Source organism: Labrus bergylta, chromosome 6 (genome assembly GCF_963930695.1).
Source record: "Labrus bergylta chromosome 6, fLabBer1.1, whole genome shotgun sequence".
Classification (NCBI taxonomy): domain Eukaryota; kingdom Metazoa; phylum Chordata; class Actinopteri; order Labriformes; family Labridae; genus Labrus; species Labrus bergylta.
The window spans coordinates 31,096,970-31,115,422 of NC_089200.1; the positions used below are offsets into that span (position 1 = coordinate 31,096,970).

The 18,453-nt window shown below is 40.5% G+C and overlaps 1 protein-coding gene across 4 annotated transcripts in view; it reads left to right on the forward strand.

The window, feature by feature from the left end:
• The first annotated feature begins 2,269 nt into the window (after positions 1-2,269).
• Positions 2,270-18,453, forward strand: part of cracd (capping protein inhibiting regulator of actin dynamics) — a 29,628-nt gene continuing 13,444 nt past the window's right edge. The window contains exons 1-2 of one of the 4 annotated variants that reach the window (XM_065956191.1): positions 2,270-2,460; positions 14,346-14,473. In XM_065956191.1, coding sequence (XP_065812263.1) covers positions 14,413-14,473 — 61 coding nt within the window. In that variant the 5' untranslated portion in view covers positions 2,270-2,460; positions 14,346-14,412. Of the gene's footprint in view, positions 2,461-7,833; positions 8,126-14,345; positions 14,474-18,453 lie in introns of those variants that run through there. The other 3 variants (XM_065956190.1, XM_065956192.1, XM_065956193.1) reach the window with 3 other exon arrangements.

Consider the following 18,453-nt stretch of genomic DNA (forward strand, 5'->3'; position numbering starts at 1 on the left):
CGTTGACATTAAAAAGGGGATGTAAGTGCATTTATAGAAGGAGGTTAAAAAAAAGTCAAAAGCGAAAATAAAAACAAGAAATGCTGAACAATCTTGGTTCCAAAAGTCAATCCATTGTAGAAATGCCTTGATCCTTCTTTTTTTATGACCAGCAGTTTGCGACTTCATTGGTTACAAAACATTTTGAAAATGAAATTTGAGTCTACTACTCAGTTGATGTTGATCCAGTAAACATTTAGTCCTATTTAGAGTCAAATAGACCAGAAACAGGGGAGAAGTTAAGGACATTCACAACCACAGCAACCTGATAATCATCTTGTTAAAATATGGTTTTACTAGAAGACACTGAGAGGCTTTTAGTTCTTTGACATTTAGTTTAAAAACCTGACTTCTGCTGGAAGAAAATAGCATCACAAATATAGTATCCCAGCAACCCTGCATTACGTATACACCTTGCTATTCAGGCTAGCATAGCAACAGCTAATAATTTGTTGTTTGTGTTCCCATTGCTTTTCTTCCTGCTTTTAAGTGTCCTGATTTTGTGTTTGTTCATGTAAACATGTCACTTGGCTGAGGTGCAGCCTCAGCCAAGTGAAGGCTATAAAGGCTATAAAACAAAGATGGCGATGGCAACAAGAGCATCTCACTTGTGGAGTGACTGAGTTTTAACTGGAAGTTTAGATGGGAGAAAGCATCGAAATTCATTCATTCATATTTGGTTTGTTTACTCATTTCAGTTCAACACAATAAACATCACAATAAACACGATTTTCTACAAAATAATTTTACAGGGTCATCAACAAGCAGGAGCAGGAAGAATAAAAATGTATAATAAACATAAGTTACTGTTGTTACAGAATGAGATGGCTAACCCGTTGTTTACTTTTCCTTCAGATTGTATCAAATGAACAATACCTGAAACAATCCAAGCTGACCTTTTCATTGACGACATTTAACAGTGTTAAGCCTGCAGTAAGCTACAGTGGTTCCCTTTTTCTTAGATTTCAAAATTGCAGTGTTTTGTGTTGTAAAAGAAAACCATAACAGGCGCCTGGGCAAACAGGATGCAGTAATCAATAACCAGGATAATAGTAGTCTATATCGTGTACAAGAATATGAATAAGCAGGTTTCTCCGTGTCTATGTAAACGCCATGTCCTGAAAATGATCCAAACCCAGATACAGTATACAGCTCATAACCTGGATACTCAAGTCTGTGTGAATGCACTCAGTAACCCTTTTCACTTATACAAAAATCTCCTGAAAAACTCCAGAGATTAGTCTACCCTGAGGTTCTTTAGTAATGTGTGAACGCAAACAGACACATTTTTAGCGCAGACTTTACCCGGAGTTTCTCCGGCCAGACCCCTAGTGTTTTACCCGCAGAATATCCGAGTGAGCTGATGTCTGAACACAGCAGCATATACTCCGGAGATTTCAATTCCAGCCAATGGGACCCGAATGACGTTTATATACAGTGACTGGCTGAAGTGTCTGCATGCGACCACTATCATCTCTGTGCACTAATTAAACGTCTGCATTCTGTTTTCTGTTCATCAGTATGTTGTTCTCCACTCTTTAGTGGATGTTGTCATTTCATTGGATTACACATAGCATTGATATAAAGACAAATATTCTCATTATAGCGTCGTGTAGCGGACTCGTGTGAAAACGGCTAGTGTTAAGGGCTTTTGGGGTGGCCAATCAGATTTCAGTGGGGGCCATGGCCACCCTTTTCAATGCCCTCGCCTGTTCTGTTAAACCTAGAACTTAGACAATTTTTCAATCCCAAACTGACATTTTTTAAATGTTCAATATATATATGTATATATACATATATACATATATAGTCTATATATATTTTTAAAAAGCAAGGCCTTATCAATGAGGAGGAGCTATATTTGATAATAATTATACGTTTTATTTTTATTAGCATGCTTTTATTATAATTATGTCTCTTTGCTAAAAAAAAAGTCAGTTAATTATCAAAATATTGAAGAATATTTTTGTATGTCTATTATTCAAACCTTTTATAATAAACAGCATTATATATAGATATAAATCATAATTTACAGAGTAAATCAAAGCAGCTGTAAACTCAGACTCAGAATGACTGATGCTGGTGAGTAACGTTCAAGTACATGCGTTTACGTCCCAGCAAATTAACCCCTTCAGGGACACGTTTTGTTTATACCTCGAGGCAGCTTCCTTTAATTACTTCCGAAAAGCGCGAGCTGACGTTACGATAACGTGCTCTCCTCGCGCTCTCTCTCTCTCCTTTCCTCGCGCAGCCACACCCTCCCATCTCCATCTCCTCCGCGTGCAGCTGTGCGTGCGTCTCCCCTGTCTGTCGGGCACCCGCAGCAGCATCAGCAGCATCAGCAGCAGCAACACAAAAGGGTCGGAGCTCTGCTTTACCTCAGCGCGCGGATGAACGGAGGGAGCGCGTGAAGGAAAAAAGGTGGAGACATTTTTTTCAGATTCTCATTGTTTGTGTTTCTGCTGCTTTGTTTCCATTTTCACGACGCTGATGACCTTGTCTCTGATTCCCACCTTTCATTTCTCATTGACCCGCTCACATCTTCTCTCCATCCACGCTCGTCTCTGTGTGTGTGTGTGTGTGTGTGTGTGTGTGTGTGTGTGTGTGTGTGTGTGTGTGTGTGTGTGTGTGCTGTAAATGATGGGCTTGGACTTGAAATGGAACAACGCCGATGTCAACAGGCCAAAAAGCAATGAATCGTTATATTTCATCGAGTCTAAGGATGTCAGTCGGTGTAGCTCTGTTTTTGGTTTCATGTGTGACAATATGTGGGAAAGCAAAAAGGCCACATTCTTTGTTCTCGTGCGCCTTTTACTCCGCAATTAATAGACTGTAATCCCAACGCGGCAGCATCCATTTATCTGCCATTAACGGCCCCGTATTGATCCGCTCCTGTAGGTTTCTGTGTGTGTGTGTGTGTGTGTGTGTGTGTGTGTGTGTGTGTGTGTGTGTGTGTGTGTGTGTGTGTGTGTGCAGCCTTTCAATACACAGATCCGAGTCGACACACAGAACAGCCTCAGATGTCACGATGCTCTCTCCTTCTCTCTCTCTCTCTGTGTCAGCTGGAAAACCACGCACAGGCCATATGCTGCGGGCCTGCGTGTGTGGGGAGGAAAAAAATGAAGATTTATTTTTCTACACGTCATTTAAAGGCTTTTTAAATCAATACTGCATCACTGTCCTCATCAGAAGAGAGTGTGAGCGGAGGTTGAGAGGAGATAGAGCAGATGGCACACAGCCAATAGATGAACGCACACCCTGGTACTGGTGTTACTGGTTGCACTGGTGGGGTTTATGCTGCTGCTGTTTGGTTGGCTTCACTGCACCTTTGATTGACAGATGGAGTGCAGGTGAAGCTGTGAACTGAAAGAGTGTGAGCTGATGGTTAAGATAGAACATATGAAAAGTGTGTATTTAGCAGAGGAAATAAAGTCAAAGCTTTTTCATTAAAAAAGAGAGATAAGATGTCAGTGTTTAAACGCAGTTAGAGGGAATCAGGACTTTTAAAATATATGTAAACATGTTAGTCCATCGAAAATGTCTAACACACCTATAGGTTGGAGATCAATTAACTCATCATGCATGTACACTTAAATCAGAGCCAAACTGGTCTAGGCTCCACAGTCCTCGTGCCGGTTTTTGATCCAAAAGTCAAACAGCACAAACATGTAACATAGCATGAGTCGAGCTGTCGTCTGCCTTCAGTTATCACTCTGATAGAGGACAGCATGCACCTGAAGTCAAACGTAGTTTTTATGAAATGTACTGAACTGTGCAGTTTATCACATTAACCACTACTTTGTGGTTGACTAACTTGCAAACTTGAGTCTGATATTTTTTCTTCACTAAATCAATGCTCCCTCGATGCTTGTATACTGGCACAAGTCTCCAAAACTGAGCTAATATTGTTATCTGCGACTCAGCTTGCAGTCCTCCTGACATCCTGTGTCCGCGAGAGAAACTTTGTTTTTTTTTATGGAGTACTGCTTTATTAAGGGTTTTTACAGTTTCTAATTATCTTGACTAAAACAAATTTTTAAAATCATAAAACATAGAGCAGGCTAATAAGCTACATTTTCCTCCTATATTAGCCTCTCTCATTATCAGGATAGTCTTCAAACTGGCTGGATTGTTGTCTTATATATTGTGATAAATTTAATGTAGATTTTTCTTTGTGTGATTATGTCCTCGGTCATATCGCCTTGCTTAAATTTGCACCTGCGTGTAGCTTACAAAGGGCTCCACAGAATTCTCTATAATATAATAATGATGCTTATATACTGCCACAAGGACATTATTCCAATGAAAGGGTCTAATCTAACCGTAGTTAGACGTTACTGTGCATGTTAATGTACTGATTTTCTTTTAATGCAGATTGTTCAGCTCAGGCTCTTTGCTGTACGATAAGACAGGACTTTATTCATCCTGCAGGAAATGTTCACATATTGTTAAAATATTACAGCATAGGAAAAGAGTGGCACAACAGCGCATCAAATATATTGTGTTCTAAGTACATCATAAATTTTTTTGTCTAAAAGTGCTCTACTTGTTTCAAATTCCAAGAAGTGCATTTGTCTGTTGGGAACTTCATTTGTGTGACAGCACAACACAACATAGAGCTATAGGTCGACAGAACAAAAAGTAGACGAAACACAAGTGCAGTTTGAAAAGATATCACCAATTCTCCTCCTAAATAGGTACACTTTTTAATATATTGAACGCTGGTGACAGTCGCACCAGTCCCACCACACGAGTGACACCAGACAGCTTCGAGGTTTGGCTCCAAAAATGTAAAAAAAAAGTTAATGTGAGGTTCATGTAAAAAAAGAAGAAATGTTTCACCATTGAATGCCTTTTCAAAACAAAGTAAAAACACTCATTTTATGAATTTGAGAATCTTATCTCACGTCAACAACTCAAGTATTTAAAAAATGTATGAGACTTAAAGGGAGAGAAACATTGCCTTGATAATAAATAAAGCAGGGAATAACATCGAGATGGACTGTCCTGTACACAGTGGTAATAAGAGGGGCAGTAGCTGCAGAGTAATCAAACATCTGACTGAATATTTGACACCCAAACGATGACTAATGAACTTGTTTTCAAACATCTGTGGATTCCCAGACAGCCGCCATCTTTTCTGAGTCATTCATCACCTCCTGACCTCAGACACAACCACAACTACGGCTGTGATTTTAATCAGACATCCTGACTCACCGTTTTTTTTTCTGGACCTTTAAATGAGGATTGATTTGCAGTCACAGAGCTGCATGTTTAAAAAAGCAAAACAGGGGACACTCGGCTGGTTGAAAATCATTGAAATGTGCTTTTATGCTCATTCTGTGATGCACTGATGCAATCATGTTTTATTGTAGAAGGTGGAAGTCAGCGGTTCCAAACCTTTTTCCTTGGAGCCCCCTTACCTGCATCTAAAAAAACAGCTTAGCACCCGGGAACCCTAATGAAAAAAAAGTGATAACCTATACGTATATACTTTCAAAAAGAACATTAAAGTGATTTCATAAGGCCCGCGTCCACCTAGCGTTTTCTCCAGGCTTCTTATACCTGATATTTTTGAGTGAGGAAACATGTATTGTAGTTTTAGGAACAGATCTTTGAATTAACTAGCTAGCAAGTGTGCTATCATTATTTTAGTTAAAGGAGCAATATGTAAGATATCTTCTGAATTAAATCATGACATGACCTTACCATATCATCAGACATTAAAGCAACATGCTTTCATGATGTCCTTCTGCTAAGTTTCAATCCCAGTCCCAGTCTTGTTTTGACCATTGAAGGTAGGCGGTTTTAAGGCACCCCCACACAGCTGTTTTGGACACCCTTTGGTTTGCAACGATGGAAGTGGGCAAACAAACTGGTTCATGTATAACCGATTCTACCCAACCTAAAAAGCCTAAGTGTATTTAGAATGAGCTCCAAGACCAGAAACATGGTAAAACTAGAAAAAATCCTGAAATCCTCCTGAAAATTCTCTAGAAATTTTCAGGAGTGTGAAAACGGCTCGAGTCACTGAGAACAGCTGGGGGTCTTTTTACTCTTTGCCCTCTCTTCTGCTGTGAACACATGTGGGTGTGGGTCTCTGTGTAGAGAGCATGTCGCTGCTGCTTTTTCACTGGGGGGTTTCTATTTCTGCACAAAGTCAGTCACAAACAGAGCAGGCTGTCTTTGAAGTGCTCTGCTGCTGTATTATAGGCAGCATCCAGGATGGTAAAGCCCCATCATTACCATATCCCTGAGAGGCTGCAGTGTGAAGCTGCCAAAAGAGGAGACAGAGAGTGTGTGTGTGTGTGTGTATGTGTGTGTGTATATGTGTGTATGTGTGTGTGTGTGTGTGTGTGTGTGTGTGTGTGTGTGGTGGTGGTGGTGGTGGGGGGGGGGGGCCTTAATAACGCTCACACTGCTGATAGACACAGACATTATGAATCCACATCAGAACTAGAAAAAGAAGCTAAACCTCATGATTCTACTTTTAAAATGAGTGTAAATGAATTGTTTCCAGTATAACAAGCTCCATACACGATTGTGATACATTTTTCATAAAAGAGATTAAATGTAAAACTGCTCACATTAATTCAACAACATGCTGTCAGTCTGCAGTGTTTAAACTCGCCGCCGATACTAAAATCCCCTTAGATTGAAAAATACATTTTCCTGGATTTAATCCAGCATTCCTGTGTTAAATGTTCCTTTATCTCCCAAAAATATTTCAATAAAGCACTTTATGAGTATTTTTACAAAAATTACATTATTTTCTCTTCCTGTAAAACTTGACGTAGTGAACAGCAGCTCAGCTAGCAGCCCCACCAGATGTCCTGTGTCTGCCAAAGAGCGCTGGTTTTAATCACATATTCTGTTTGTTTTGGAGAGCAGCAGCCCTCTGTGGAGATATTTCACTCCAGTTATAAACCATGTCAACGATGTTTACTGAAGTAATCAATGCGTACCAATACGGATAATTTTATTGGCAACTCAGCTTGCAGCCCCTCCTATCATATTGAGTCCCTTTTTGAGCATCTGACACTGATAAGTTAAATTACATTTCTTTATCAATGTCTTGGGTATGTTTGTTATGGAAAAGAGCAGAACTCTGCCAATAATTCGGATGAAAACTTATAGGGTTTCCAAAACTGAGCTAATGTTGTTATCTGCAGCTCAGCTTGCAGTCCTCCTGACATCCTGTGTCCACGAGAGAAACTCTGTTTTTTTATGGAGAACTGCTTTATTAGGGTTTTTACAGTTTCTGAAACAAATGAAGAAAATCATAAAATACAGAGCAGGCTAATAAGCTACTTTTTCCTCCTATATTAGCCTCTCTCATTATCAGGATAGTCTTCAAATGGGCTGGATTGTTGTCTTATATATTGAGATAATAAATTGAGATGTTGCTCAATGTAGATTTTTCTTTTTGTGATTATGGCCTTGCTTAAATTTGCACCTGCGTGTAGCTTAAAGGGCTCCACAGAATTCTCTATAATAGATATCTGTGACCATAGTACAGTTAAGCAGTTGTAGTGCATCACATTACAGACCGTTATAATCACACATGTGCCTGCTCTCTTACTGTTAACCCACAGTGAAAGTCTTTGTGTGCATCAGCCGGTTGAAATGCTGAATGCCGCTCTGTGCTCCTGCACCGACTCTTTGACGGAGAGACAAAGTGTCACTTTGTGCCTCCTCAGCAACAGCAGCACTAACAGACACAGGAGAACGCCCATCTCTCCTCGCTCTCTGAGCTCCTCGCTGACACACCTCCTCCCCTCGCACGCTGCATGTGCTCCCCCTCCAACACACATCTGCACCCGAGAACACACATGGACACGAGTTTCTATCCCCAGGACATCACTGCAACTCAGAGCGGCAATCAAATTTTTATCAACTTGAGAGCACCAAGGGACGTTTCTCTTGTATGCACACACACCCACATGCACACGCACACACACACATCTTAGCCCTCTCTGCATCTGACACCTGACTCCAGGTAATGCCCTAGATCCTCAGTGACAGCAGGCAGGTGGAACGGCTACGTCCTCACAGATCGCCTGGCTCACAGAGCGACTGCACAGCGGTAAGAAAAAACATTCTTACACAGAACATTTCAAACACATGCATCATTTTTTTGTAGCCTGACTTTAACTGTGTGTATTCTTCCTGTGTGTTTGCTGCCTCTTTGTGTGCAGCAGCTTGTGTTGATCAGGGTGATTTAATGAAGTGTGAAAATATTCTTTAACTTCAGTATCTGTGGGTTTTTGTGAGCTGTGAAAAATCACATCTCAGTGTTTGTGTATGCGTTGCTCAAGCGGGAGTAGAAGTCCTCTCTGTGTTATTTGTTTGTTTGTACACTTGAGCACTGTCAGCTAACCGTTTGGCTAATGTGGAAAATGTAACCACAGTCATGTGATACATGTAGCGTGTCACTCTCAGACCCATTGTTTCTCCTCATGCAGCCTGTGGACATGCCGAACGGCGACAAATGCCAAGAACATCTTACAGCATCACATCTGAGCAGGGACACAACGTTGTGTGATTCACTGAGGCGGTGTTTACTGCAGGCCTGCTGGGCTGGCAGTAATGTTCTGATAGATGCTGTTTGTTTCTGTGCAGCTAACCACAATATTAGCTAAACTATAGCTGCATGGCTCCAGGGAGGGAAATGTTGGTCAGTGGGGCTGGTACAAACTGAAATATCTCATCAACCAGAGAGGCATTCAGATCTCTGCCAGGACCATTAGTCAGGTCTAATCTAGTCAAGAATTAGCAACCAGTATGTCTGGGTATATTTCCAAAGCTATTACTTAATATGGATGTGAGAACAGGGGATGTTAGAGGAGAGAGTTGTGGACGACATGCAGCTCATTATCAGCTCCTCTGTCTTGGCTTCTTTTTTCCCTTCCTCATTTTTTCAATTCTTCATTTTCCTTCAGTGACTTTCATCGACAAACTTCAGGTTTTCACAGAAATAATGCATGAAATGCTTGGCAGCGCAGCAATAGTAGAGGGCTGTCAGATGGGGCCTCCTTAGGGAGGTTTCCATACTGTCATTGCAACTTTTGCACATTTCAAACCACTGCTGTTGTTTGAAGTTTGTCAGCCCTCGGGGAGCTTCTACTGGCCTGGGGCCTCAAGCAGTTTCCTGCCTTGTTCGTTGTCAAGCAGATCTTTCATAATTTGCAAAGTTGCTTTGTAGCTCACTCGACCAATATCATCAACCTTTATTTAAGTTCTCGGAGAGATCATTGAGGGTGACCCTCATTTACAATGATGCCGAGAAAACATACATAAATGATAAACAACTAGAAATGAGATAAAGCTACTACAGAAAATAAAATCCATAAAAGAACAATAAGAACAATAAAATATAAACACTAAAATAATTTAAAAGCTTGAAATTACTACAGTGATAAGTCAGTAATTAAAATCAAATAAAACAGTTACAGTCAGGTATTGGGCGGTTAAAAATAATATTTCTAAAGTGTCCATAAAGGGATAAAAGTGCTCAAATTCAGGTCCTGTTGTAAAATGTTCCAGGAGTTTGCAGCACTAACACTGAAAGCAGTTTTCCCCAGGTCAGTCCTGGCATGAGGAACCTGGAGAACCAGCCTCTCACTCGAGCGGGTTAAACATGGACCAGGGTTCAGATTTAACAAGGAGGTGATATATGATGGAAGCTTTCCGGTGAGGCCTTTATAGATAAAAAGATGCCAGTGGTTATTGCATCTCTCAGTGAGGGAGGGCCAACCAACTTTATTATGGAGAATGCAGTGGTGAGTCATGTAGCTATCACCGGTAATGAATTTAAGCGTAGAATGGTAAACAGCATCTAAGGGCTTTAGCGTAGTGGAAGAGGCATGCCTATAGACTATATCACCATAATCCAAAACTGAAAGAAAAACTGCTTCAATTATCCTTTTCTGACAGAACATAGGGAAATTTAATTTATTTCTATATAGGTAACCAACCTTTTGACATAGTTTGACAGTAAGATTATCTATGTGAAGTTTGAATGTTAGTCTGTCATCTATCCATATACCGAGATATTTATAGGCTTTAATTCTCTCGATAATGGATCCTAGCAGGGTGGTAATGTGAAGGTTATTATCAGTTTCACATTTAGCCCTAGAAAACAACATACATTTAGTTTTCTGAGCATTTAAAACCAATTTAATGTCATTAAGTGCAACTTGGAGAACATTACAGGAATGTTGCAGGTTCTCCATGGCAAGCTGAGCAGAATTAGCAATACAGTACAATATTGTATCATCTGCGTATAAGTGAGCATGTGTATGGTCGCTAGATAATAATGGAATAATTTTATTAATAAAAATTGTAAAAAGGGCTGGGCCTAAGATTGAACCTTGTGGTTGTATACAGAGTGAAGGGTAAGGTTGTCCAGGGTGTTACACCGTTGCTTAAGCTAACCAATCGGTGAGCTGCAGTGGTATTATGGACCTTTAATATCTTTCACTTGTGACCTTGCTTGACTGGGAGCCTGCCTATGTTCCCACATTTCTATGTTCCCACATTTACTTTTTTTTTTTTATTAGGTGATGCAGAACAATACAAGACGAGTGAGGGACATGACAAGAGCAATAGTATGTAGGAGACACGACGATACAATGCACAGCATAGACAAAGACAAAACAGGCAAGCAGGGAGTAATAATAACGTTTAGCAATTTTGTATGTTGAGGGTGTTGAAGGGCCCTGCTTGTGTGTGTGTAATTCAAGTGTATACTTGTATTTTTTTTTTTTCCATTTTTTTTCCTATTTTTTTTTTCTCTCTCTTTCATTCCATTTACTTTTTCATAAAGTTGTATCAGATTTTATCCCCCTTTCTCCCAATTTGGTAGCCAATTACACCCAATTAACCCTCACCCCTAACTCTAACTCTAACCCTAACCCTAACCCTAAAAATCTTAGAAATGTGGGAACATAGGGCATAGAAGCTGACCCCGCTTGACCAAACTCATGCTAAAAACGTTCCTGCAGAGGAAAAGAGAGACTAGTACAGGATCAGCAGGCGGAGTAAAAAGTCGGTCTTCATAGACAGAGTTGATGTTGTTATATGATTGAATGTGAGCAAAGTGGAACATATGGTCAGTCACTCCTGGAAGGTGTTTGCAGTGTTGTACTTGATTGTCGTGTACAGAGGCAAAAATACAAGCTAGAAAAAAGTTCACTTGTGTTGTTTATTTTTAAAAGTTACAACAACTCCTACAGATGGAGCCACCAGAATCTTTCCCTTTTTTCTGGTGGACCTCGACCGTACCGTTCTGGGTCCTTGCTAGGACCGTGCAGGGTCCGTGACTGTATTAAGATCCCCCATGGTGACATATTCAACGCAGGCGGACTTGTAACGCCCCTAAGCACCATTTGTGAAAACAATAGAGAACAAACCATATGACGTATTTTTGTAGTCCAACCAGGAAGTAGCATCACCATGGGGTCTAACGAGATTTCGCCTACGTGATTTCATTGGATTTTGGATCATTTCAGAAAATAAGCTCTGTGGCAAACGCATGTTTCTGAAGCGTAGGCGTTTTGTTCAGCAGGATAATCTTCACAGATGAACTCCATTTTTATGATGTTTGAAGCGTTAATGCGGCCGACAGTAAAGTAAAAAGCTAACGTTATGCTAAAGCTAACTACACCACGGTCGGATGATTGTGATGTCACTAGCGTTATGCTTCAGACGATCTCCGATAAACTAATCCACGTAGTTTAATAAATATTTTACTAACATAATATTCACCTTAACCTAAAGATTAAACCTACAGGAGACATCTCTGACTAGTGAGAGAGTTTCTGACCTCTGTGTCCGGCGTGATGACGTTTAATGTCCCCGACAAACACTGTAGTCACATTTAGCCACTTGTTAGCAACCGCCTTTTTAAAGACGTGTAAAAACTACAAAATTTACAAGTGGGGGTATTACCTAACGTAGTTTATGTGGTCTGACAAAACACCAACATCTCTTCAGCTTGTGTTAACCACAGACCTTATTTCAGGTGTCTAACCACAAACACATTCAAAATCCACGTTGACTTTTAGACGTTAGACCCCATGGTGCTCAAATGCTAACTTACTTCAGGGTTTTAGGACTCATTCCTGTGGCGCTCTATAAGCATGAATAAAGTGTGAGAGGAGATATTTAAACCGTACTGTATGAGCATCAGGGAAGCAGCTGTATGAAAGTCCAGCTGACAGTTTGAAGCTCGTCGACACATTATTCCTCTCTGCTCATAGAGAAGCAGGTTCAGGTCTGACAGACTGAAGTGATCCTCACTGACACACGTTCTGCATTATCACAACCAGAACCAGCACATGTTCCACCTCTGTGAACTGAACACACTGTCTGCTACCAAGGTGGGATGAGCTGACAGGTATTTGAATGGATAACTGTACATGTTCTTGAAATAGAAGTGTGAGGACAAAGTTTTCTGTCAGCTCATCATCACTTTATGTAACATTTAATGATCCACACATCATAATGCTGAATATCTTGAATAAACACTTTGGTTAAATACTTTGTGCCAAGTTACTTTCGTTTAACATGGAAACTATGTTTTTATTCAGATTTTTATTTTGTTTTTATTTGAGTGACAGGGGAGTAGATAGTCGGAAATTAAGTGAGAGAGAGAGTGGGGATTGATGCCCACTTCAAGGACTACAGCTCTGTACATGGGGCGCTCTACCCCCTAGGCCACTGGCGCCCCTTGATTCTGATTTTAGAAAGACTGACAGTGAAGCTGTCTGTAATATTTTGTGTATTTAAAACACTGTGCATCTGTGCACATGAAGCTGTTGAGGTAAGAATCTGTTTCTCTTAAGCCACAAGATATTGAAGATATAAAGAATAATTTTATCAATTTTAGACAACAACAAATATAAACGACTTTTCAGAAGCTCTCAAGTTGCTCTGTTAAAGGGATACTTAGCCCATTTGCATTAATCTTTGTATCATTAGAAACCTGGTAGTATTTTTGAATGGTCGTGCATCTCGCCCTCATTTTACCCTGAGATGGGAAATCTTTGTGTTTCTAAGTCTGAAAAGGAGCTTCCAGTGACGCAAAATGACAATGTTTGCGTCACTGGAAGCTGTTGTGGTTAGCGGTGTGAAACTACAACTCTAGTTCCTCATATTTTCAACCACTGAAGCTACAGACCAATCACAGATCAGTGGGTGGGAACTCACTCCCAGAATCGAAGTTTAACGTCCGCCATATTGCTTAGAAGCTATGCTAACAGGCTCTATGGAGAAAGCTGATAATGGCGAAAAGATATGAATATAGCCGTGAGATGGCTGCTGCCAACAGGCCGGTCTTGTGTCTTGGCTGCGGGGGCCGCTGCGACACAAGACCGGCCTGTTGGCAGCAACCGTCTCGCAGCTATATTGCTGAGAAACTGTAATGATCGAATTTCCCTCTGGGATTAATAAAGTATTTCTGATTCTGAAATCGAGGACCTTAGTGGGAGTGGCCTGCGGTGCTGTGCATTCTGGGATTTGGTGTCTTTCATCAACATGAGCCAAAAAGACACTTTCTGCCTTTTCACGGCCAAGAAGGCACCAACTTCAAAATGTATTTCACATTTCTACATATATGACCCAATGTCAATACAGATTCATGTTTCAACAGGTGAAGTATCCCTTTAAGATCTTTACATATTTTATTGAGCATACATAAGCAGTTGTACAGTTATCATAAAAAACAACACACCTATAATTAGAATGTAAACAGAACTACTCCTACTCAACAATATCACGACTTTCTTTACTTGCAGTCTTTGCAGCAGCAGTGTGACTGATGATTAAACCCCACACACCTCTGATGTTTATTTTCAGTATTTGTTATTTCCTTGACTCTTCTTTGCACAGTCGGGTGTGCTGAATAACGGGGTGCAATTGAACGTCTCATCTTTGTACTTGTTGCGCGTGACCTCGAGGCCACATGAGGAAAAACACGCTGTGTTTGTAACACATAAACTGTTAGTAGAGATGATGGCTTGTTGTGTGAGTAGTTTCTATGACGCGTCTGCTCGCATGTTGTCACTGAAACCAGAGGATTTTGTGTTTATGAGGCGTTGTGTTTGTCTAGCAGGGAAAACTTTTTGTCTGTTTTAGTCACCTCATACATCCTTAAAGATTCTTCCGCTTCCTCATCCAACCCCTTCCTCATGTCGCCCTCCATGTCATGCTCATGTTGGTCACTCTGATGCTAACAGCCCTTTAAAAAAACAAAAAAAACTGCTGTTTTTCTGTATTTTTTTTCCCACCGTTTTCTCCCAAAGCCACAGAGGGGGCAGCAGCGACTCTCATCTGAGTAAAACGAGCTCTGTGCAAAAAAAGAGCAGATCGATGTTCCCTAAGGTTTTACTGCAGTGGTGTGCAGCCATCTCGAGCTGTGCAGCTGAAATAGGTAAATCCTAAACACAGCTACGCCGACCGTCTGTCTGCTTTGTCAGCAAGCTACATGTGCTACATATATAAGGCACTTTAGCCACCTGCTAAAGCCATGCTGCTGAGCTTGGAGAGCTGTCTGGGCTGCTCGGGGAGAGCAGAGCTGTGTCACCATCAGACAGTGCTGAGACGCAGCATCCTGTTCTGATTCATCCCTGTCAAAGACGTCTTGTGTAGAGCAACATGGCCGCTCCTCGTGCTTCTCTCATCCTCATCTCTCAGGCTGCTCCAAAGTCTGTCCTCTGCAGCAAACACACTACAACAGACACTCGCTCATCATCTGGACCTGCAGCCAACACATGAAAACAAACAAACAAACAAACAAGCAGAGAATCACTGTGTCTCTGTACAGCAGCAGACAGTCACACTCTCTCTCTCTCTGTTCTCACACAACAAACATGCTTGTTTGGTCCTTGTTCTGCGCTGGCTGCAGTCACACAGGACAAAGGGCCTTTTTTGGGGGGGGTAGAGAGACATTTCTGAGAGAGTCTGTCCAACTCAGGAAGGAAGCCCACAGCGTGCTGATCCTGCAGGAGACAGCGGGCCTCTCTCAGAACTGTCTCCCACTCTCTCTGGGTTTTTAAAAACTGGCCGTCCCGGGTTGGTTTTGGTTTTTTTGCACGTTTCTGCAGAACATCAGAAAACCTCTGGCTCTGCTGACGTGCTGCAGACATTTGTTGTAGGGTTCAAGAAGCAGTTTTGTGGTTTGTTGTTGGTTAATGAGGTTGAGCTGGTTCATGTTGTTTGTGTGATTATAACTGCTGTGGATCTCTGAGTCTTATTTTAGACATTTTGGAACTAATCTGCATCCTTCCAACCCCTCAGCTGTTTCTAATCTTTTCAGATGTACAGCTGACCTTTTATTAGCCCCCGTTTCTACACCAAGAGCTCAAACAGAGAGGCCTCAGAGCGCTCATCTTGCCTTTTTGAACAGCTAGCGTCTTTATCGAGCCAATCACCTCGAGCGATTCTGCAGGAACTAACAGAGCCGAGTTTTTTTTTGATGATGATGCTGGAGGCGATGAAGAGCAGAATAACAAAAGAAAGAGTCTGACTGCAGCTTTCTCCTTTTCTCTCTCTCTCTCTCTATCTCTCGCTCTCTGTACGATTTAAAAGTAGAAACCAACACAAGCAACTCCACACTCACTTCCTCCCTCTCTCATCACAGCAAAGGTGTGCGGTAACCATGGCAACGGACGCCATGGAAAGTAAGCATGACATGCTTACAGAGGTAACCGAATCCAAAGGCCCAGGTAAAAAAAAAAGAGTGCTTTTAGAGACATCTTAAAGAGACAGTGCAAAAAAAGATTATGTACAATGAGGATGAAATGACCTCAGATTAAATGTTGACTGTCTCTTTAAGAAGTGTGTGCTGTGATGGGTTGGTGTGCAGACTTATTGGTTTGCTGTGTCCACCTTTCTATAGATTACGTTTTACTGTTTGTTCCTTTGAAGACAAGATGTCAGATGCGAGAGGCTTTGATTGTAGTGATGATTCTGAATCCTCACGGTTCTGGTTTTACTTTATAAGCTTTATATGTCATTTTCAGAATATAAATACAAGAACTCCTCTGTACACTTCCTCTCAGCAGAAAACAACAGTCACAGTTAGAGGCAACTAAATAGAGAGACATTTCCCTCCGGAGGTGGTGGAGACTAAAACAGAGCTTTAAAATATATATATATATATATATATATATATATATATGGCATTAGAATCTGTGTCCGCTGATGTCTTTGATGAATTAGCAGCAGCTCGGCCTGGAAATAGTTTCAAGACGAGTCAGATTTATTATTATTTTTTGGCTTTTTAATGCATTTTGTTTTAGATAGGAGAGCGGACAGAGTCAGAAACCGGGTGCTCGCTCTTACCACTATACGCTACCTGCGCCCAGAGTCAGACTAGTTGATAGTTGAACTGATTTCAACTGAGAGTGCAGAGATGACAACCAGCAGCAATGAGGGCATGCTTAAAATGTCTTTCTGCTACTCTCAAAGTGGCAAAGAGAAAGCCGCTGTACAGAACCAGGCTGGTCGATTTCCCCAGTATTCATGCTAACCTATGCTAACAGGCTAGCAGCTCTGGCTTCATATTGAACAGACACACATGAAAGTGGTATCGATCTTTAAACTGAACACTGCAAAACAGTAAACATGTGCCCTCACCAAACTGACAAACTGTCCATTATCACATCCATTAATCGAGTTTAAAGCAGCCTGAATGTTACTCTGCACTCAGTTTTTAAATCAGCCAGCCTCCTGCTGATGTTCAACTTGTTAATTTCCCATCACGACATGTGAAATATTTCCTGATCAGATATCTAGAGTGAAACATCAGCAGAGGATCGGGGTCAAAAACAAAACTGCAGTAAGAGCACACAGGAAGTCAAAGTTAACCCCTGAGTTACAGCCTGGTGCTGTCTCAGTCCTCTAGACGCTGCAGGAAAAATTGTCCATTCTGGTTTCACGCCTGAGTGTGTGTACAGGCCCGTGGCAATGCATTATGGGCTTTATATCAGAGTAGAAAGACTAAGAGGCTGCAGGGAAATAGAACATCAGTGTCACACAGAAAATATATCTCGCTGCTCACAGACAGAAAAAGTAATAGAGCGGATCTGAGGATGAGGTGTGTATTTAGTTCTACCACTTTTATGAGGTATATCGTGGTAGAAAAAACTATATTAAATAAATACATCAAAAATGAATCCCCAGAGAACATTCTGTTGAGTTCTGCACGCCTGAAACATTATCAGACAAAAACATAAATGTGAGCTGCAACGTTTAAATTAATATTGATTGGAAGAAAATGAATGACCAACTATTTTGATTTGGATTGATTTGATTGTGGCCAGGACTGTTAGACAAATGCAAATCTAAATGCTTTGCAAAAAGCCACAATGGAAGCTGAAGCCTGTGAGATCTGCTCCATGCTCCAGATTGATTAATGGACATGTGGAGGAGTAGCTTTGCTATTAAAACTTTTCAAAACAAATTACTATTCATTCCATACAACACAAAAAAATAAAAAATAAGGAGTTCAAGGTGAAATTATGCGAACTACACAATAAAAGAACACCCAAGTAAATTGTTCAATGTTTATAAAACAGAAGATATGATGAGTTAATTGAAAAAAAACATTTATGATGAAATTAAATACTGTTTCACACCAATATAACATCTTACACATCCTGTGGAGTTTTGCATTCATTTTGGGGCTTTTCAGAATCAGAATCAGAGATGCAGTGTTTTGGATATGTTGGTTCCATTGACCTTAAGTTTAGGAATTTCAGATTTAAAGAAAAATCTTCAATTATTTGGTTTGAACAAAAGCAAAAAAGACATTCAAAGATGTGACTTTAGGCAGTGGGACACTTGGGATGAGTATTTTTTTACATCTTTTTGATGTTTTAAAGTCAAAATGTTTCATTGATTTATCATGAAAATGATCGTTATTAGATTATAGATTACAGAAAGAATCCTTAGCTGCAGCCCTACATAAAAGTTCTTATATCAAATGTTTCTTTATGACATCTCTGTCCTCAATTAGACATTCTAATCCTAAATATGAGTGAACAATGAGGAAAAGAAAAAAGGATATAACTAGCAGAGCAAAAAAGGATTAACAAAACAAAGTGAGCATTAAAATTCTCATAATCACTCTGAGTCACTTCAAACATAAAGAGTACAGAGATAAATCTCTTAATGGAGCGTACAGTAGGTGACACAGAGTTTCTGCTCTGTCAGTCAATCAAGTTTTTAAAGCTCCTAACGAGAAATAAGTCAAATCATCTTTTTGTCTTCATGCTCTTAAGAGTCTCAGGATGGACAGAACGAGACACTTGTAAAGGTCACTCAGTTTATATATATATATATATTTTTTGGCATATTTAAAATGGGCTTTACAGATTTTTATAATAATTAAAACATGTATGGTACAAT